The sequence below is a fragment of the Python bivittatus genome, unplaced genomic scaffold, assembly GCF_059951505.1.
Source record: "Python bivittatus isolate LINGU-HERP-01145 unplaced genomic scaffold, Pbiv_v1 ctg000310_np1212, whole genome shotgun sequence".
NCBI lineage: Eukaryota > Metazoa > Chordata > Lepidosauria > Squamata > Pythonidae > Python > Python bivittatus.
The window spans coordinates 2,917,665-2,939,148 of NW_028277054.1; the positions used below are offsets into that span (position 1 = coordinate 2,917,665).

The 21,484-nt window shown below is 43.7% G+C and overlaps 1 protein-coding gene across 1 annotated transcript; it reads right to left on the bottom strand.

Moving 5' to 3' along the window:
• Positions 1-291: 291 nt before the first annotated feature.
• NAPA (NSF attachment protein alpha) lies at positions 292-20,496 on the bottom strand. Its single transcript, XM_088139833.1, has 11 exons — positions 20,205-20,496; positions 14,050-14,132; positions 13,403-13,519; positions 11,168-11,214; positions 10,213-10,290; positions 8,832-8,887; positions 5,874-5,958; positions 4,393-4,497; positions 3,846-3,914; positions 3,262-3,312; positions 292-2,943 (listed from the first exon to the last, which is right to left on the bottom strand). The coding sequence occupies exons 1-11, from the start codon at positions 20,306-20,308 to the stop codon at positions 2,842-2,844; spliced, it is 897 nt and encodes a 298-aa protein (XP_087995959.1). The 5' UTR covers positions 20,309-20,496; the 3' UTR covers positions 292-2,841.
• Positions 20,497-21,484: the final 988 nt, after the last annotated feature.

A 21,484-nucleotide genomic window follows, 5' to 3' on the forward strand; every position in this document is an offset into this window, starting at 1 on the left:
ATTTATGTTCTCACCTCACCCTGATTTAAATCCTGCATCAGTCATTATGCCTTTTAATAAAAGTTACTGCCAGTTTCCTAGTCTCTTCTACTGTAGCAACTTTAAACATGTTTTCTCCCAATCTGTACTTTTTTGTATTTCACTTCTGACCTCAGTTTAAATCCCACCTCCCAACCATTTGCGCTTCAGCCTCTTCAGGATGAGGCTTCACACACATCTCGCTGTCCAGTGCTTCTACCAAAGCACATGGTAGAATTAAGGTATTAGCACTTAAGGTAACACAAGATCTAGTTTGAGTCACAAATGCCAACTTCATGCTTTATTTCTAGTTTGTACTGTTAACATGGCAAGAACAGTTTACAAAACTCTACTGGTCTAAACCACACCAGGAGGTGGCTAACCCAGATTATGCTTCCACAAACAAGTCCTACAGCCTTTTCTAGTCTTGCCCATTTCACTACTTCCACATCACTGGCCATTGGTTCTGTGACAAAAGGTATACCATGAGAAGCAGCAACATTGGATATCACAAAGATGTATGACTTCAGAGCTACTTTAAAGCTTGAACAAATAAAACTCTGGAACCAAGCCACTCGGACTTCATAGAAACCATTCCAACTAGCCTTGGAATCTGGACATGCACCAATCTCTTCTGAATTAGGGATCACTTATGTTAGTATTGAATGTAAGACATAAAGAAACCTACCCTCCTCATTTAGACAGATCTTTGAGGAATTGCAGTATAAATATTTAATTGCTTAACATCAAACAAGGGTTACAGGCCCCTGATTATTCTTTGCTTTGGCAGAGGACATCAGCCAGCTTCCTTCAATCTGGTTCCCTCCAGAGGCTGGCAGGTGTTGCCATTCTCTGGAGAACATTAATTTGATAAAGATTGCTACAGGAAAACTTCCCTCTTCAATGGACACTATTTCTTATTGCAAGCCAGAATCATCTGAATGCGGAAATCTCAAATTCAGCCATGTTTGGGTTGGTATCCTCTGGATTGCAGGTCTTTTCATTCCTGACAACTATCACCATTTTCCAGGTATCTCTTATGGCTGGATAGATATGCTTCTCAAAATGCACTGAAGTTTAGCAAAAGTTGCTTCAGTGCCAGCAGGAAAAAAAAATATTCCAGTTAATAAAGTGAAGATTCAATGCCCTGCATAGAGAATTATATGATTTAAAGTCATATTGATTTAATCTGCACAATTTATATGGGGGCATTCTTGTTTGCTATGCAACTTCAGAGTACATATAACTCTAACTCCTGTGAGCCACATTTCTTATCCAAACATACTGCAGTAACAAAAATGTGTACACACACACATACACACAGAGGCAGCCAAATTCAAGCATGCAGGAATATTTTTACAGACGGGTAGAATCACAGCCAGTGTTCAGGAACAAAATCACAACTTAGGAGAACTGACAGGAAAGGGAATCTGAACTGAAAGCAGAATCAGTTCTGAAATTCAAGGGGCAAGGGAGCAGGGAAGAACAACAAAGAGTGATGGGCCTGAAAACAAGCAAGACTTTTATACAAGCAACAGAAATTTAAGTTAGGGAGGCTATTGTTACACTTGACTCTAACGCTGTTTCTACCCATGCAAAGTTTTTTTTTATTGTTTCTTGTGTGCAAGTTATTTCACTATTAGTTGCTTTCGGTAGACATTTTGAAACATGCAACAGGACTTAAGTCCACCTCCCAACAACTGAGTAACAAAACATTAATATGCGAAACCTTCATGAAGGTCCTAGATTACATGATAAAGCTCTTTTTCTTAAAGCAAACACAAGAGAAATCCCAGAAGAAAAAAATACAGCAGCTTCATGACAATGTATACAGAACACTCGGCTGGAGAAATGCTCTCTTCAAACTAAGCCAGGAGGAGGACCATGCAAGACAAGATGATGGTTATCAAGACAGCCTGCACACAGAGCTTCTAGTTTTAAATAAGGGGGGGGGGGTGTTGGCTACCTGCTGCATAGTTCAAGTTTGGTCTGCCTCTAGTCAGGCAGGAACAGGAGATTGAATATCACTCTGACCAGCCATGGATATACATTACAACTCCAGACTTCTGTGCCAATCTCTAAGAGAATGAGCTGGGCTGACACTTCCCATCATAAATTCAAGATAATTCAGGGTGCAGAAATAAACATGGAATGAAGCAGAATTATTTCATACAGCTCATTGGCAACAGGTAGAATTTGTGAGAGTTCTTGGGTTCCCACCATTATTTGAAACAAGGCAGGTGGGAGACATTTAGCAAGCGCAGCTCATTCTCTTAGAGATCAGTGCCATTCATGTTAATTTTAAAATATTATTTTAGAAGGAGAAGCATTGGCCAAAACTCAAACTACAATGCCTGCTGAAAAGGAGCTGGAACTGCCGCAGTCGGGGGGATGGAATGAGATGAAGCAACAAATACTAGCCATTCTTTCTATTGTAAAGAAGAAGCCATTTTCCAGATCAGTTTCAGTAAGATTTTTGGGAGAAAGAAAGGAAAATGGCACCATCAACAAACTGAACATACTAAAGATGCTTTAAATATTAAACAATCAATTAAGCCATCAGAAGGATGTAAATGCTGGCTCAGGAAGCGAGGCAAGGCAATCAACATGGAGAACTTCAAATCTCTCTGGAGCAGTCCACAGGTGACAGACACATCCCAGCCCTGTTTACTGCAGCACAAAGAGGTGTGATGAGAAAGGAAGCGAAAATGAAGAATTTGCCACTTGAGTCTCATTCCTTCGTGCCAAGACCCTCTCTTCCCCCAGAGCTGATCCATGCAGAGTTCTGCAAACACAGGACAGAGGACTGAGGGCAAGGGTTTCTTAACGCAGATCTTCCTCTTCCCCCTGTATGGTTTTCTTGATGCGCAAAAGCATGGTGGTCAGCCACTGGTCCAGGCGAGAGATTGAGTCGTATTCCTTCACCTGGTGGAGGGGAAAGAGAGAACTGTAACCAGGAATATTCCATAGCCAAATACAGCCCCAACAGGAATGTAAGTGGCAACGTTCTATTCCACCTTCCCCACTGTCTCCCTCCAGATGAGCTGGGACCGCAGCTTCCAGAACTCCAGGCAATCTACCTATAGAGCTTATGGTAGATCCACCTCCCTCCCAGCCTGATGTTCCCTAGATATGTTGATCATCCATGGTCACATAGTTGAAATCCCCTAGGTCCGGGAGGCCGCAGGCTGGAAAAAATTGCACTGGACAGTAATGGAAAAGAGGAGGATAACCAAGACTTACTGATTCAGTGTAACTGTCGATATTCTGTTCCTCATGAGCATCCAACAATTTCTAGGAAAGAGACAGGACAGGAGTAAGGCATTTCTGGATCAGTTTCCAAATAAAGCATCCCTGACAGATGGTGTCACTGTCACACTATAAAGTCAGTCGCTGACAAAAGGAATTTGGAAGGCTCGCTGGTTTGAGTGCAGAGGTTATACACTGGCTAAAGACCATGTCATTACATGGTCTTGGGTAGACCGAGCTTAATGTAAGCCATCAGTGGGGTAGAAAAACCATAACGTAAGTTTGACTAGCTAAACATCTCCAGACTTTTCTGGAAATCTAACCCCCAGTGCTTAGGAACAATGCCTTTATTGCATGGTGTAACTCCCAGCTCCTCCCTCTTTGCTGACCAATTACGCAACTCATTTCTAATTCTTGACTGTCGTCATCTTTGTATAATATCACTCCTCAAGTCTTGGTAGTGAAGCTGACATAATCTAATCCAAGGTTTCCTTCTTGGAGGAAAAATGGAGGCCTCCTGTCAGACAGATGCCTATCTTCAGTGAGAATGAGCTTAAGACTAAATAAGAACTACTCACTTTAACCAGTTTGCATTCTCTAGAATCCGAGAAAGCTGGGAACATTTCTTCATACTTCTGTACAGCCAACTGATTTAAATGAAGAAAGGAATGGAATCCCAGTTAGGGTTGGGTCAATCAAAAGGTTTAACAGTACAGGAACTCAGGTTTTAAAAAAAGTGAAACCGTAGACAAGCCCTCTAGACTGCAAAACCTCTTCCTGCATTTAAGTACTGCACATGTGATGATCCAATTATTTTTAACTACAAGGCCTCAAGCCTTGACTCAGAAATTAAACCCTCACTTCCCATATGCTTCTCTTCCCCCACCATCACTACAAACTACTGTTCTTGGGATTATTAGAGCAAAAAGCAAAAGCCTATTTGTCACGATGGTGTAAAGCCAGGCAGCTGCCTTTATCTCCCTCACGCACACAGACACAAACACACAATCCTTAAATCCCACGCGCATTCTGAAGAAATAGATTCCTTCACGCAGAGGATCCTTGGCCTAGAGCTTTTTCAATACAAGTTTTACATTTTTAGAAAGAAAATAACATTGTCCAAACCTTGGCATTGAACATGTCAATGCAGAAGTGGCAGAGGGCTGCCTTGAAGAAATATTCCTTTGCACTGTATTTCAGCAGGGGACTGTCCATGGCACTAGTACCAACCTGGAGATGCCAAGAAAAGGTGGGGAAAAGAAGAGAATCAGGAAGGATTTTGTTTTTTGTTTTTTGAAGGAAGCTTTTTTAAAAAATGGAAGAAAATTATATGGTATTCATATCTCCATATGCAGGATTCAGAACCTACCACATAACTTAGATCTGAAGACATCCAATTTTGTTTTTTTAAGACAAGTCAGCAGATCTTGTAAACACAGGAGTCCAAGCATAGCAAATGCCGGGCAGAGAAGTAGGGCAAGGAAAGAGATGTCATAACTGTATTAACCTGTGAGAATTACTGGTTTGCTGCTGATTAAACACTTTTCTTGCAAATGTTCTACCCCTGCGTAAACAAACCAATGACTGTGATAAACAGGTCATGATGCTCATCTGATCAGCAATACAACATGCTCCAAAATTGAGAGGTGAAAATGGGACAGAACTAGCAACCAAGTCCTTTGCGCAAAATACAGCATTTTAGAGTAGTGATTTTTTTTCCCCAGCTTGAAAAAAAAAAAGCACTTAGTCTTTGAATAATCTCCACTCCTCTACTCCAAAATGGAAGGGGAAGTGTCTGGAAAGGGAAAGCATTATTAGAATTGCTCTGCAGGGGCTCAATGCCACAAGATCCCAGGAACACCCCAGAAAATCATGCTGGACATATAAGATAGCTTCCTGTGAAACCTCGTGAACTTTTTACATAAAGAAAACAAGTTTCTAACTCTTGTGGCTGCGAAGTGGATGAAGATGTGAGGAGAAAAGAGGAGGCTGGTAAGAAAGGTCACAGAAAGTTCTCCCAACATTTTGAGGACTTAGCCATCCCTCACATAACTTCATGGCGTATCTAAGAGGCTGCCTCTTTCTCTCATCATCTCTGGCGCAAGATCCGACACAGCAGGTGTGCTTCATGTCCCACCTATTAAGCAATGTCCTCTGATGGGACTTAAAGCACACTTTTAGCATGTCCTCAGACGTTCAAACTGCTCCAATCTTGCAATCCTTTAACCAAACCTTCAAAATAGGTTTTCCCCCCAGCTCTGAGACAGGTTGAGGCGTGTCCATCTGGAGTCTATTGTCTGCTTGGGTTATGATGCATGCTTGTTCCCCTGTTATGCTTATTCTCTCGCGCTTGCTTCTATGTATTGTACGTGTCCCTTAATGTGTACATACTCCAGAGTCAGTGTTGAGCCGGGCAGCCTTATAAACAAACAAACTCATGAACTGCCTCAACATCAAATCGCCCTTTCATTAAAACTGTACACTCTGGCAAGTCTCAGCCCTGGTACACTTTTGTTTTCACACCATATTGTGGCCCAGTATATTAAAGATGTGCAGTTTTGTGAGAGTTCAAGGGAAGAAGGGAAAAAGAACAGAAATAACTAGACCTGCTCATAGATTTCAATAGCTTTCTGGTATTGCTCCAGTTGAGCTGCATAGGTAGCCACTTTCAGCAAACATTTGTTGGCAGAGCTGCAGGAAGAGAAAAAAGGATTGGAGGCAACTGGACACGGGAAGACCGGCAACTCCTCTTCCCCACCTGCCAACACAGCCTCTGTGCCCACCCGGGCAATGTCAGTGGATCCCGTGACACCCGAATCACTCTGAGAGTGGCCAAGGTCCAAATACAAAATGCTAATACAAGTTTAAAAAGTAGCTTCCATGGGGGACAGGTGGTGCCTGCATCTTCACCAGGGTTCTCTTGCTAATCGAAAGATACTAAGAGCAGAACTGTACATCCCAAGGCAAGTAGAACTGTCTGTAATGTGGGTTTGCCAGAAAGTGTTCCTGGCAGTCAGACTCTCTGCTCTGCCCAAGAGCCAGGATCTTTTCAAACTGAGTACTAGCCTGAGGGGGGTGGCTTAAGAGGCATTTCTGACTTCCTCCCTATGTCTTGAAGCTACCGTCTAAGCAATGATCCTTTCTCCATGTAACTGAGTTCAGAATATAATAATCCACTCAGACTAGGTATCACACAAGGAGCTGGGCCCTTACTTGTGAACAACTCTGAATTCCTAGTTAAGAACATTCTGTTCCTTGTTCTGGGCAGCATCCAACAGCCCAGAGACTGTAGTGCAACACAGCCATGCATCGCAGAGATGCAATACAAACTGGATTCATGAAGCGTTCAGTTGCCAAAAACTGCCATTGCAAAGGAAACCTGAAGGGAACAGTAACATGCTCTCCTGTAAGCCCTTTCAGAAGATGGCCCAAAGATGAACTGCATACAAGCCTTGGCCAGCAATAACAGCAGAATTACTGCCTGTTGTTCTCAGATCTGGAGTAATACACGAGATAGGAGTGGGAAGAATGGGAAAGCTCTACACCTGGCTGGGGAATTCTGGGAGTTGAAGCCCACCCATCTTAAACTTGCCACGGTTGAGAAACACTGCTCTACACAATGGATGAAACAATAATCTTCAGTTAGTGACTAAGATCCTGAGTACCAGGGATCTATTGTGGTCTATCTGGAACTTCAGGAATACAAACAGCAATTCCAATCCATTAATGCTCCAGAAGACCAACAGCCTTTAGCTGCCTAGAGCTGCAGTTGCAACTGAGGTATCCTATAAATTGATTGACTGATTAAATAAAGGCTGCTGCCAAGTACCACCGGAAGCCAGGGCCTCTTGCCTCCAGAGACAGCAGCAACGGCTTATCTATTTTTTTTCTTCACAATCCAATGAAAGTATGTTTAGAGATCAGAAAAGAAGGGAGGAGAATACCCAAGTTTGGGAACTTGAGTCACAAAAGCTCTGGGACGTCTATACAACAGAATACAACTGGAAGATCCCAGTCTCCCACAAAGGAGCTTTAGAAAGGGCAAGGGAGGGAACAAATGCTGTGGAGCACTGTCACTCGTTTTCTTCATCAGGAACCTCTCCATGCTGCACCAATGGAAAACCAGCCTCTGAAGGGGAGGGAAGCTTCTCCTACACTTGATGAACGAGGGAAGCCGATTCAAATTCAGCGAGAGATGAAAGCTCTGAGAACATTTCTTCTTGTTTACTATTGCTCTGACCAAAGGTAAAAACAGGATGGGCAAAGTTGCACTTTGCTTAATGCTCTGGGCACTTGGATGCTTGGAGCTGAAAAGGGAACGTTCAGTGGGTAGTGGGCAAACCGCTGGAAGAACTGGCAACTCCAATTCTTCTCTTTAAATGGACAGCAATGTTACTAGGTAACCCAGCAGATGTCAAGGGTAGAATGATAACAGAGGAACGAAGCTCCTGTGTTCTTGTCCTGTTCCTTGGAAATACTGTACATCCTTTCTAAAACAATCTTGCAGCCGCAGTATTTGCTTAATAGAACAGGGCTAAACAGACAGCAGGCAAAACAATTAGATTTTCCTAAAGTCCCACAAGGGGGAGCCTGGAGCTCAGTTGCTTGCCAAAGCAAATACAGTTGGCAAGGCAAGTTCATTCCCAAACGTATGATGGGAAACAGCTAAATGTTAAGCTGTCACTTTACTACAGTAAAGCTTCACAAGGTTCCAACAGTTATTTTCATTTTCTGTGTGTATTTGCTCCTAAACAAGCAGCCCAGAGTTTTGTAAAGGAAGGATGCGCTAAAAAGTCCCTAACCCACATCCATCCTGTCTCCTCACACTGGAGCAACAGAGGAGAAAAATGGGGCTTTCCCCCTCATATAGTCAATTGCTAATTATTAAAATAGCCCCCTGGCTCTTCCTCTTATTTCCTGAATGACTTCTGGGACTGATGAAGCTGCTCACTCTGGTCAAAGAGAGACTTTGTGCCTGGGGCATGGATCAAGCAGTGATACTTTGTCCAATTCACAGCTCCTCCAGGAAGACCTTTGACTCAGATTTGCTCATTTGGGGCAGATTTCAAATGATTGCTCCATAGTTCCAACACTGCCCCAAAGCAGACCAAGCAATTTTGGTCTAAGCCTATAGAGAACTGTATTTCAAACCTGTGGTAAGCAATTCATATGGAGTGAGCAAAAATGGTCTATAAGCAGCCAAAATAAGGCTGGATCAGGCCTGTAACCTTTACGTCAGAGAAGTACTTGTGAAAACGTGAAGTACCAGCCCAGAACCACATTCTCATTGCTTTCATATCCACCAAGGCATAGCTGTGTCGACCTGCTTCAACTTTGCTCCAAAGAACCGAATCACAAGATCAGTTCAAAATATTACTTTAGCTTGCCATCAGCAGAACACAAAAAATGACCCTCTGGTCATTTCCAAAATAGATAGGCTGTCCATCAAGCCTTCACTCCTTTTAAACCTGTCTGCTTTCTGAGGCCTTCCTGACAGGCAGGAATGCAACCATCATAAAGCAATAAGCCTAGAGCAGGAACGGGCCCAGGAATGCTTAAATTACCTGTTTGATTCTTCACCTTTATAGTAATCTGCAGCTTGTTCATAATGAGCTATTGCCTGAAAAGGAAGGAAAAAGGAAATGGCAAGAGACTGGATCATATATATGGCTTGGGTTGACACCAAAGGTACACACACATATACACACCTTCTCCCTCCAAGGCCTTAGCAGACTCTTCCCAGAGAGTTCACAAGTAGCAAAGAATGGCAATAACTTTAACTCAATTACAGGGAGGTTTATTGTCCTGCCATTCCCCCACATGGCAAAACAGGTATGAATTTTATTCTGAGCATCTAAGAAAGGTGAAAACGATTTCAGAGCTCACTGCAGCTGGTTCTATTTCCCTCCACAGGATCATCTTGGGGACACATTCAGGAAGGAGACAGGGAGGGATAATGACAACATCACCCCCTGCTCAATCTGGATTAAGCCTTGTTGGATTAATCACCAAGACCATCTACCACTAACTGCCATGAGTGAGTTCAATGATGTCATGCATTGATATTATTTATTGTAATTCTTAAGAAATGCATCTGGAATATTACTTGTAAGCCACTTTGAAAATATGTCTCCTGAAAGGAAGGGTATCATAGTACTGCCAACATTTACCAAAAGGTCTCACACTCCCAGCTAAAACTAGTACCCTTCCCACTGAGACCAGCAGGCCCCCATGTTCCTAGCCTTCCAGACAGTCTTGAAGAGCTGACTCTTCATAGAGTGAGGCTAGAGCCCAATAAAGTTGAATGGTGATATGAGGGGGAGTGTTGTTTCTGGGACGCCAGAGTTTTTGTTATAGTTTTTATGCTTTTCACTATTTTTATAGTTGTTGGTAAGCTGCCCAGGGCTGTGGTGCAAAATATAGGTGGCTATATGAAGTATGATAGATAGATAGATAGATAGATAGATAGATAGATAGATAGATAGATAGATAGATAGATAGATAGATAACCCTTAATAGGGAGAGGCAAGCATTCCTCACGCATTTAGAGACTTCAGCCTTTCTCCATTGTGGCAATTAACTGCCCTGTGTCATTTGTATTAGAAGATATTACCCTCTTGTCTTTCCAGTCCAAAGTTGTTCAAAACATCTGAATGCACTTTCAGACCAACTCTGACTATAGATTGGTTTAATAAAGCACTAAACCTAATTCCTGGAGCCCATCGATTTCCCCTTCTCTGCCCCTGCTCTCCCTGGTAACCAGTTCAGGGCCCTTTGAAACTTGGGTGTTAGCAACAGCAGAACTGAAAGTGAACTTTCCAAAAGTTATCACAATCCCAACAACTATCCTCTTCTGGGAATCCAGAATAAGGGTTCAGGGTCAAGCACACCATTGTAAGCGAGCTTGTTGAGACAGGGCCTACAAGACCTGTCCATGCACCGTACCTTTTCAATGTCCACCAGCTCAGTCTCATAGATCTCAGCTATGGTTATATGGTGCTTGGCTGCAATGGTGAAACGCCCCTAAAAAGAAAGCCAACAGAAGAGGAGTGAATCAGAAGCCAACTTTTGGGGACACCTGGATGTCTGTGTCCCACCCAAGAAAGCCCTAGTTCAGGCAATGGGTGATCCTCAACTTTGTTGAACTATCCTGAGCCTCCAAAGTCTATAACTATCTGAAAAAATATCAGGAACTATCCTGAACCTCCAAAGTCTATAAATACCTGGAAAAATCCACTGGTATCAGCCCAAATGACCTCTTTCCCTATATAGCATATACAAAACGCAATGCAGAAGCAGACAACTCAAAAGGACACCATTACTCCACAGGCATGAGAGACAACACATGCAAGCACATTCTCTAAAAATGGACATGTAGCAATTAAGTGGTCCAAGCTGAAGGTTATCCTGCCATCTATAATGCATTTTGTCAGAATAATCTGTTTTTATACACCAGGGAATTTGGAAGGTAGTAATCGCAGCACATCTGGAAAGGATCAGATTGGGAAAAGCTGCACTGGAATACTGTATCACTCAAAGTTCATTTGTTTCTCCAAAGGCTCTAGTTTACTGCAAACTCTGTGGCAATTAGCACAATCCAGCTGACCAGCCAGAGAAAGTGCCATCTATCCATGATCGAGATGTTTACTTGATCTAAGGGCAATTCTGATGCACAAAGCTTTTTCAGCATCATTACAGTGCGGCATAATTTGTGTGTCAGCCAGACAATCCCCCCCACACATTAGGTCTGTGGTTTCTTGCTTTGGAGCCATATCTAAAATACAAGTGACTTGAGAAAAGCCATCCTTTATGGGGTTTGCCAAGTAAGTGCTTTTTTAAAGCACAAAATTGTCCATTTTTTTAATTAAAAAAGGACTTCTGAATTATATAAGAAGCTTACCATGTCTGTGTAGATCTCAATAGCTCTGAGGAGACAATTAATGGCCTCTATTTAAAAAATAAACAAAGTTAGCCATTTTAAATACAGTAACATGAAAAAACAAAGCCATTTGTCAATGCAGCTCCTCTAACCTCCCTGAAAGGAACAGAGGGCAGGAATATTTATAGTATATTTCCTTTCTTGGACGAGATCAATAAGTACTTAAGGAAAAACTGCTGAGTTCGTCTTGTAACCAGGACAGAGTATCTTGAGAACGGATGGGACTTTTCTACGTGGCTTGGCATTCTTCCTCAGGTGAGAACCAGAGGCAAACAGCTGGGCATCTCATCCCCATTTCTTGAGGGGCCCATTCAATACACAGCCAAGGTCAGGCAACCACAGGAAGGTTTCCAATGCTGCCACTAGGTGGCTGCCTGAAGAACTGCAACACCTAACTTACAAAAATACCTGTTCTGATTGCAGAGGATTGGACAACCTAAGCTCCAGTTTTTAAAAATAACCCATTCCCAGCCCTTTTGTTTTGAAGGGAATGCTTGCTCCAGACAGAAGATAAATATCTTTGCGTAACTCAGGCTTATCGCTATTTATTTTCAGGGTTAGCAGAATAGCTGGGAGTCAGGCAGCATATAATAGATATACACATTTCATCATAGTGGAGCACCTTATAACTGGGAGAGGAAAAAGGGCCTGGGAAAATAAAGAGCTGTGCCTAGTGCCAAAATATCAAAGCAAGCAGCCCTGCAGAAAAAATACTTCTTCTCGTAGACACGCACTGCACCTCAGGAGTGCCTGAGAAGACCACTCTAACTTCCTGTTCCATAGACTGACTGGCAATCTTTCAAGGGCTTTCTATCAAGCTATAAAAAAGCAGAACAGAAGAGAGTTTCCTTGTCCCACCATTTTCTTTCCAACAGAGGGAAATTCTTCATGCGGGGGGGGGGAGTGCTTTGCTCCAAGGGAGCCCCCACCCAGCCAGGTCTGCCCCCAAGTCACTGTTCTAACATGAGAAATAACCAACTGGCAAAGGCTTTCAGTTACCAGATTTCCCCCTTCAAGATCAGAGCTCTGTCTCCAAGACCATCTCTTATGAGATGAGACAACTGCAGTCTAATTTGGTTGGGTTGGTTGTTTTTTTTTGAACGTATGCCATGGGGTGGACAAGGGCCCCTCAAGATGTACAGATCTCTAACTTACACTGTTTGGCCCCAAAGTTCTATCAAGAGCAGCACAATTGTTTCCTTTTCCAGACTTCAATCCCAGAAAAAGCTTTGCTTACTAAAAGAAGACAATCCAAAGGCGTCAAAAGGGCTCCTATTAGCATCGCATTAAAATCCTTGGGGAATTGGTGCACAGCTTGGATTGCCCCTTATTCCACCTCCCTCTCATGGCAGATAATCAGCATCCAAGTCTCCAAAAGATTAAACAAATCCCTGACGAGGATTAAATGTGTTTTCTCCTCAGGTAACATGTCATCTTTCCTCTGAAACCATTCCTGGCACCTACAGAAGACAGCTCTCTTTAATCAACTGCCCATCAGTTTCTGATTAACAAGTACTAGCAACAAGGTACAAAAAGGATTCCACTTCCCAGAAATAAAGGCTCAGGAGCAAGCAGCCCTGCCTAGACAAATTGCTGTCTAGGGAAGGGTTCAGTAAATCTTGCCAGGCATTGCATTCAAGAGAGATGAAAAAGGTAAAAATTCTTTGAAATCTTTTCCTAATCACAGAGTCCCTGGGGAGAAGGAGCAGATTCATAATGCAAAGCTCAAATTTACTCTAAGTTACACAAAAGCTTGGCTTTTGGGTAACACAAGATTACACAAGACTTCCTAAACTTAAACAGTAAGACATTCAAAAGAAGTGTGCACTCGTGGACTAGGATTATGCATTTTGCACAAGAGGAGAGTTATTAAACTGCAACTTGGCCCCTGAAATAGTGGCTCAGTACAGTTCTTGTCTCCCCCTCCTAGCCATGCTCAAAATGACCAACAGGGGAATAACTATCAGTACAGCCAGGTTGACCTACATTTCTTTGGAAAGGAAATATATACTTGATGAAGCCTAAGGCACTGTTGGTTACACTGCATGATGGAAACCCACATTCTGTAGATTCAACATGTTTGTATATGTTCAGTGGAAATGTTGGGAGATATGAATGGACCATCCCTATGTCCTGAGAGGTAATCCTATCTAATTCCGCTAAGGCTGCACGAGTACCTGACTTGCTTTTTCTTACCTTGAGGATCAGCCTTTTTGAAGGCATTACCAGCATCCACAAAGCTCATGGCTGCATCATGCTTGTTCTGAAGCTGGAGATGGAGCTGAGCAGCCTGACAGAATGCATTCCCAGCAGCTATAAGAAAAAGAAAGAGGTACCGGGGAATGAAAGGCTTGGAACTTTTGAGTATGTAACTTAAAGTTCAAAACCAGGGATTGCAAAGACCCCAACAGTTTATCCTCCTTTTCTGGAAACAAAGGGGTGACAGAAGAAAAGTGCTTGGGGCCTACATTCTTAGCACCCGTGTTACCACTGCTCCCAAACCATGGGGTTCACCACCTGATTGTAGAGCTCTTATCTTAAAACTGCAGCACTTCCTTCACTGCAGCTTTGGGCAGTGGCAGTTCCATAGCCAGTGAGGTTAATCTGGGGTGTGATTATTAGTAATTGTTCCATGAAACTAGCCAGAGCAGCACTTGCCCAGCCCTTCCTGGTTCCATGAGGATGTTCAGGTATTTCCAGCTTCTCAGGCTGCGGAATATGTCTCTTTATTGTGATGTATGTATTCTACCAGCAGACAAAGTGATGTGTGCCTTAGCAAGCCAGATATGCCGTTGTGTGGGATATAGTCTAATTCCAGCCAAAGGATCAGATAAGCTACATACCACTCCAGTTCTTGGCCATTTTGAACATATTAGCTGCTCTGGCATAGATATCACATGCTTCTTCAGTCCTGGAGGAGCCACCTCTAGGGAGGAAAAGAACACAATGCATCAGCTGAGAGCAGGCAGAATCCTCTAGTTGCAAAAGAAGTCTCTTTCTTTTTCCATACTGAATGTCAAACAGTTTTAGCTTGGGTTGGCACACAAAAGAAAGAATATACGCAGGCGTGTGTATTAACATCTCAATGTTTACACTTTTTCAAGAAAGAAGCTACTATTAGGCACATCATTCAAACAAAAACTCTGCATGCAAGGAAATAATGGCATGGCCGTAAAGGCCCCAAATACAGGTTGTGTATTTCATGACAGAGAACATGAATCTAAGGAAAGGCAACTGCACTTATGGAGCAAATTCAGTTCTACAATTTGCAGTGTAGCTTTATTTCAATCCAGATATTAATAAAATGTATGAACAAAAAAATAAGATTGTTAACTAAAGTATATGCTTTCATAAGACATTAAACTGATCAATTCAGATTTGCATTTCACTTTCAGTTAGTAATTTCTATATATCTAATGCACAGGCCTTTGGAAACATCCAGTCTTACTTTTTTTCCCTCTTAAAAATTAACAGTGAGAGAACCGTGTGCTATTGAACTGTCAGTATTAAACAGATTCCAGCAAAAAAATATACCAAAACAGAGCTTTAGATTTTTAGCACCATCAAGTCACATAAAACATGTACTTTATTGGATTTTACATCCCTTAGTGTTTCACTTCAAATGCAATCAGCTACGGAGACTTTTAAAGCAGATACAGAAACACATCTTAAAAGGGCTAATACTTTAGCTTTGCCCACTACGGTTAAACACATTAAACCAGTTCTCAGTCTAGAGCTCAGGAAAAATAATTGACTCAAGTTTTCCAGAAACCACACATCATATCTACCGCAAAATGTTGCACCTGGCTATGCCAGCTCTGTTCTAATACCACCAGTTTGTAAAAAGCTTAATTTCTTCCTACCATTCCAACATATTCCCCTCCAGAAAGCAGTTTCCCTGCTTCATCACTGGAAACCTATAATTCATTTTCTTTGAGAATCACTTACAGATGGCAGTCAGACCTTGCCAAATGCCTTAGTTTCAACAAAATAAAACCCAGGATATGAAAAGCAAGTATTTTTAGTGAATGTTCTCTTGAAACATGAGAACAGAGGGGGCCAAACTAAACGGCCAGGGAACACAGAAATGATATCCCAATGCATGTATTTTGAGATGTTTTAAATACACATGTAAGAGTTAAATTTCTTCAGTCAGTTCTGAAAAATGTACAGAATCCAGTTTGGGAGATTTCCAAGCTATAGTGGCTGGAAAGCTTGCAGCCTCTAAGGAAAGCTGAGATGTCAGTCATGGCTTAGCTCAGAGAAATGAGCAATAAATTCCTGGACCAGAAAACATTTAGCTGTTGCACAAGATACACTGGAGTATGTAGGCCTGGGAACAAGTCACAGATCTGGATGCAAAGAGGCATTTCAAATACAGAATTCTCAGAAAATCTTGGACAATTAAATAGGGCTAAAAAAAGGCAGGTAGTTGCATACCCAAAATATAAGCTAAATACTAGGAAGCCAAGATGTTTCCTCAGCCTAATTCTGTACAGTATCTTATCTTTGTAGCTAAGGATAATTTCTTAAAGAAGCATTACAAAATGCTGGCTGCCAAATAGTTAAGACGGCCTTTTCTTAACAAAAGGGAAAACATGCCATTTTCCTATCTTTTCCAAAGCCAAATACATGTTTAACATGGAAGGGATTTGTGCACTGCCTTACTACTGGCCAGTTAGTAGCATGTAAACAAGATAAATGAACGTAACAGACAAATATTTTAATCCACGCAGTGCATCAGCTGCCCCCCAGCTCAAAAGCGTTTAATCAGGCTTGTATTTTTAAGTTCTTTAAAATCAACACATTCCAATTTACATACTTGACATCCGCTAAAAATCAACTTCATACATACTGTGGAGTGATCTCTTAGGAACTTGTTATTTTTGAAACAGACAGAAGGAATCTAAAGTAAGTTTGACTGGACCACAAACCTCAACCAATTTAGCAATCACAGTTCTTATCCTGGGAACTGCATTTTGCTACCATGCAGATAACTTCAATAGCCTCCTTTACAGGACTTCCACCAGTTTTTCAGATCACCTGAGAGGTAGAGATTCGTGAATCACAAATTTAAGTACAAATCCCAACCAGTTACTACCTGTATGTGACCCCCAATCTGCCTAAGAATCTAACAGATATGCGATGCTCCCCCTCCCTTGACACAGAAAATTATTTCCAGCAAACCTACAACAAAAACAGCTGGGCTGGAAGAATCCTGGAAAGCAAACATCTTCAAAATCTATCACAATTTCTCTACCTTCTTCCATCTAACACACACCATCAAAGCTGGCAGTGGTGACTCTCAATAGAGTAGAAACTAATCAACAGCTATTGACATCAGGCTTTTATTCACAGCCTGTGGAAAAATATACTTCAATGCCTTGCTGCAGAAGTGTGCAAGTCCCAGACTTGCATTATATATGATACAAGGAATCAGCCTTGAGTCCCCAGCTTTGTCATATGCCCTCCATCCTCTTTGCCCATCTCTCACTTGGCAACAGATGGTGCCACTACCTGTGGGAGGAAAGAGATATACAGCCAAAACCAAAAACAAAACAAAACCATTGCAAGAGCAAACTAATGCTCTTCCACTCACTTATGTCATGCTTTCAAGGAAAAAAAAAATCATGTAAGTTCTCCTGAATTAGAAACATTACTCAGGTGCATGAAGAAATAACCCTTACTTACATTTTTAGTAGATAAATATTTTGCCCCACTTAACTGATCTACTTTTGGCAGAGGGCAACTATTAACCTCAGTTACTTGGTTAAGACATCTAACATCTATTCAAAATTTGACTTCTCCATTAGATCACTCATTGTACGAAGGCTCAATAATACCTCATTGTAGCATGCGTTCATTTCATTCTTCGGCTCTTTCTGGAATGCAGTTAGGCTTCTGCTTTATCAGTTTTGTATCTTGGGTGCTAATTTTCTGTTCTGCTAACCTAACAGTACCTCACTTGCTTGTAAACAATTCTTTAGATACTTTGAAGAATGTTCTTCTGTGAAGATAAGCTGGATCTATGCATATCTTGTTACGTGTGTCCAACTTGTTCTGTTTAATCTTCTGACCTGCAAGCTCCTAACATTGCAGGTAGTCCTCAAATTACAAACACTCATTCAGTGACTTTTCAAAGTTACAACAGCGCTGAATGAATGGTACTTATGACCGGTCCTCAAAGTTTTGACCACTGCAGCACCCCAGTCACGTGATTGCGATTTGGACACTTGGCAGCTGGCTCACACCTGTTACGGTTGCAGCGTCCTGCAGTCATGTGATCACCATTTGACATCTTCCCGGCCAGCTCCCCACAAGCAAAGTCAATGGGAAAGCCAGTAGGGAAGATCACAAGTTGCTCCCACCACTTTTTCTTTCGAGAAGCCCCACTATGGAGTACCCCCTGCCCACACTCTGCAGCACACGTCCACCTGCAACACCCCTGGCCTGTCCACAGCCCTCACCAACCCATCTGTGCTCCCTAGCACCCACCTGTGGCCCTTGCCAGCCCACCTGCACTCTCTAGCCCATGCCCACAGCCCTTGCCAGCCCCATGCTCCCTACTGCCTGCGGCACCCCCCCACGCTCCTTGCCTGGGGCTCCTGCCTCTTCCCCCTGAATGACCCATGCAATCCCGGAATTACGACAGTAACTGGGACTGCCGTCACTAAGTGATGTGGTCATGTGACATTGTGCTTTACGACCGCATCACTCAGTGACAAAAGTTCCTGTCCCAATTGCTGTTGTAACCCGAGGACTACCTGTAGAGCTCAGCAGAATTTTAATTTTAGGCAATGAATATTTATCAAGGCAGGACAGTGTATGACACGCTAGACTGTTGTCCTCTTATTTCATCATTCATACCTTTGTCTTTCCTTAAGATTCATTTAACACTGGAAACCTAATCCTTCTTATGATATCTTTCAATCCCATTTTACCAATCACTCAAGTCTGCCCATTTTCTTACACTAGGCTTCAAGCAAAGCATAGCACATTAAATCAGAATAGATTAGCTGTTCTACAGTACTTAGCCCTGCTGCCTGCTTGGATTCTTCTACAATTATATTTCTAGTATCTTGGTAGTAGGAAATCTACTGCCATCACACTACAGTACTAAGAACCATGGTTTACAACTTCTTTTAGTTCATGGCAGGCTTGCCCACACATTTTCAGACAGTTGTTGATTGGGCACTTTATCATCCTTCAGCATCTTTTCTAGGTCAGTACGAGACCCAAATGTGGACAACTATGTCTTTCTTGGAACATTTATATTTCACTTCTCAATGTTCTGGAAGAAAGCCCGGAAGACCCACACCAGCCATCTTCTGGAAGAAACTTTCTTAGGCACAGGTTGACAAGCACAAGCTTATGATTTTAGCTACTTAGTGGTACTAATATGTGTTTAACAAGAGACAGGTCAGGTCAATGATTCTCAGAGAAACTGGCATTCTTTTCAAGGACAACAAAAACTCTCTTTAGTGAAGCAGAAAACAACTAACAAGTTTGGCCTAACAAAAATGCCTTCTATGCTTTGCCTGATGCTTGAGAATAAAATACGAATAGCTTCCTAAGAGGCAGAAACTGCAAATTCAGGGCCTATGTACCGGAGAAGACGAAGCTGACCCCTTGTAGGCCCCTGGCTTGCTGGCTAAATGAAAGGTAAAATGCTAGTTTGCTACAGATATGGATTTAGGTGGGCTATGTCACTTATGCGTAATACTGTCCTTTTTCCTCCAACCAAGTCCATCATATAAGCTTTGTCTCGCCCCTTGCCAGAACCTTGTATTTTGTCTCCTGCGCAGATCAATAAACTTGGCTCAAGCAGATCGTGTAGCACCATCAACTGGGTCGTAAGAGTTTTTCCCCTTCACTAGCTTGCCAGTCACCATTAACAATCCCACCTCTTAATCCCTGCACTAGATAGGATTTTGATACAAAACCCTGCCTAAGTATTAGGTTGCTCACAGCCTTCTGGGAAATATACTGGGGACTTAACTATTCCTCTCCACCTCACAGCTAACAGTAACTGAAGCTATGCCAAATCGCAGGAGCATCAATGTCTTCCACAATCTCCTGCAGAGGGAGCAGCTCCCAACATTGAGGTACAGTATTTTCACTTCAGTTGCCTCACCAGGGTATAGCATGGAGAAACGGGGGAGAAATATATTATTAGTATTCCATGGTCATCTTCTCAGGGAAGGGGAGGGGAGATTAAAAAAAGGAAGACATTTTACTGCGCACAAACATCAGGGCTACAGTGCACAACCCATCTAGTTCAGTGGTTCTTCAACTGGGGGATATCCTGGGGCAATGGAGAATTTGTAATATTATAGCTTGTTTGTGAGTCGAGGACCCAGCTTGGGATAGCCCCTGCCGAGATACTTGGGTAAAACAAGTCTGGGTTTTTTTGGGTGTGTGGGTGGAATGACCTTATTTGAGACCAGGAAAAGGGGCAATTGGGTCAAACGGTTTAAGAACTAGATCGAGCAGTTTCCTGGAGGTTTCTCTTTACAGCAGGGGCCCCCCAAGGGTCGACAGGACTACCATTATCGCTGTTGTTAAAACAGCATTTATTAAATTATTTTCATATAACTCATGTCTGGGGGTCGATGAACAATCTGAAACTTGATGAAGGGGTCGACGAGCCGAAGAGCTTGGGACCTCTGCCGCAGCAGGCATAAAACTGTCTCCTGCCGTCAGCTCGGCCTTAAAAACCCCGCCACGAACTGCCGCCGCAAACGAAAGAAGCGCCCGGCTTGCCCCCTGCCCCGAAAAGCAGCCAGGCCCACCTCGAGCGACGGGGCTCGCGTGACGGATCGGCCGGACAGGCGAACGCCGCCGGGCACCCACGGCGCGGGAGGGCGGCCCGCTCCATCGTCGCTGCCGCCCCGCCTCGACCGCCGGCCGGCCCTCGCGCCCGGGTCACGGGCTCTTCCCCGCACAGGCCGCCCTTCTCCCGCCCCTCCTCAGGTTCTCGCCGCGGCCCGGGCCTCACCCGAAGAGCCCCGAGAAGAAGCCGTGGGAGCCGCGGACCTTCTTGTCCGCCTCGGCGAGCAGCTGCAGCGCCTCCTTCTCCTTGCCGCTGGTGTCCATCGCCATGGCCGGGGAGAACGGCCCCGCGCCCCCAGAACAAGCTGAAGAGGAGGAAAGAGGACGGACGGACGACCGTAACGGCCACCCCTCACCGCGGCCGCTTTCCCTTCAGGCTGAGGGAAAAGAGACGTCTCCTGACGTCGACGCGCCACACATCAGCACGCACGGCCAATGGCGGCGTCGGCGACAGCTGTAACACCTGCCCCAGCACGTGACTTGGCCACCGACGCACGCCCATCGCTGGGTTCTCGCTCACGTGATCAAGGCTGTGCTGACTCACTAGCGTCACGTGATTCCAGCAGCAGCAGCGGCGGTGGCGGCCCCCGCAGCCGCAAGGGATGGCCATTCTGGGGAGGATCCGGTGGTAGATTCCGGAGAGGGGGGGGTTAGGGGTGAATTGGGCTGTACCATCTTAAATTACGGGAGGGTGGAATCCTTTTTAGAGGCTGGGGAGCGGGGGAGGAAATGTTTCCTTAAAGGTTTACTAGAACTGCAACCTTCCCATTGTGCTCTTCAGCTTTCGTCCCCCAAATTATCATCAGCCAAGTTGGCTGTGGATGATGGGAGTTGTACGCCAGCGCCACGTTCAGCTTTCCTCTTGGTGCATCTCCTATACCAGGGTTCCTCAACCTTGACCACTTGAAGATGTGTGGACTTCAACTCCCAGAATTCCCCAGCCAGCATGGCTGGCTGGGGAATTCTGGGAGTTGAAGTCCACACATCTTCAAGTGGTCAAGATTGAGGAACACTGTCCTATACCTCCCAGCCAGGAAGACCTCTGCTGCCTGAAAATCATGGGAAGTGACACATTTTGAGGGCGCCAAGTTGGCAACATGTAAGATTGCAACAGCCTGGCCTTTGTTGACTTGCTTCAGTAAAGAATTGCCCCCACCGCAGAATCTTATAGAGGAAAACCAGAGTCCCAATCTCCGTTTTTCAAATTGCTGAATGCATCTGGCTGGCAGTTTGTGATCTAGATGAGTGTTTCTCAGCCTTGGCAACTTTTCAGATGTGTGGACTTCAACTCCCAGAATTCCCCAGCCAGGTTGAGGAACACTCCTCTAGAATACTGAACTGGCTGGACTTTTGGCCTGACCCTGCAAGGCTCTTAAGCTGTAAACCATCCTGGGTGTAAAGACAAGAATGGGTGTGTGTGGCTTCAAGTCACTCTTGACTCCTGAT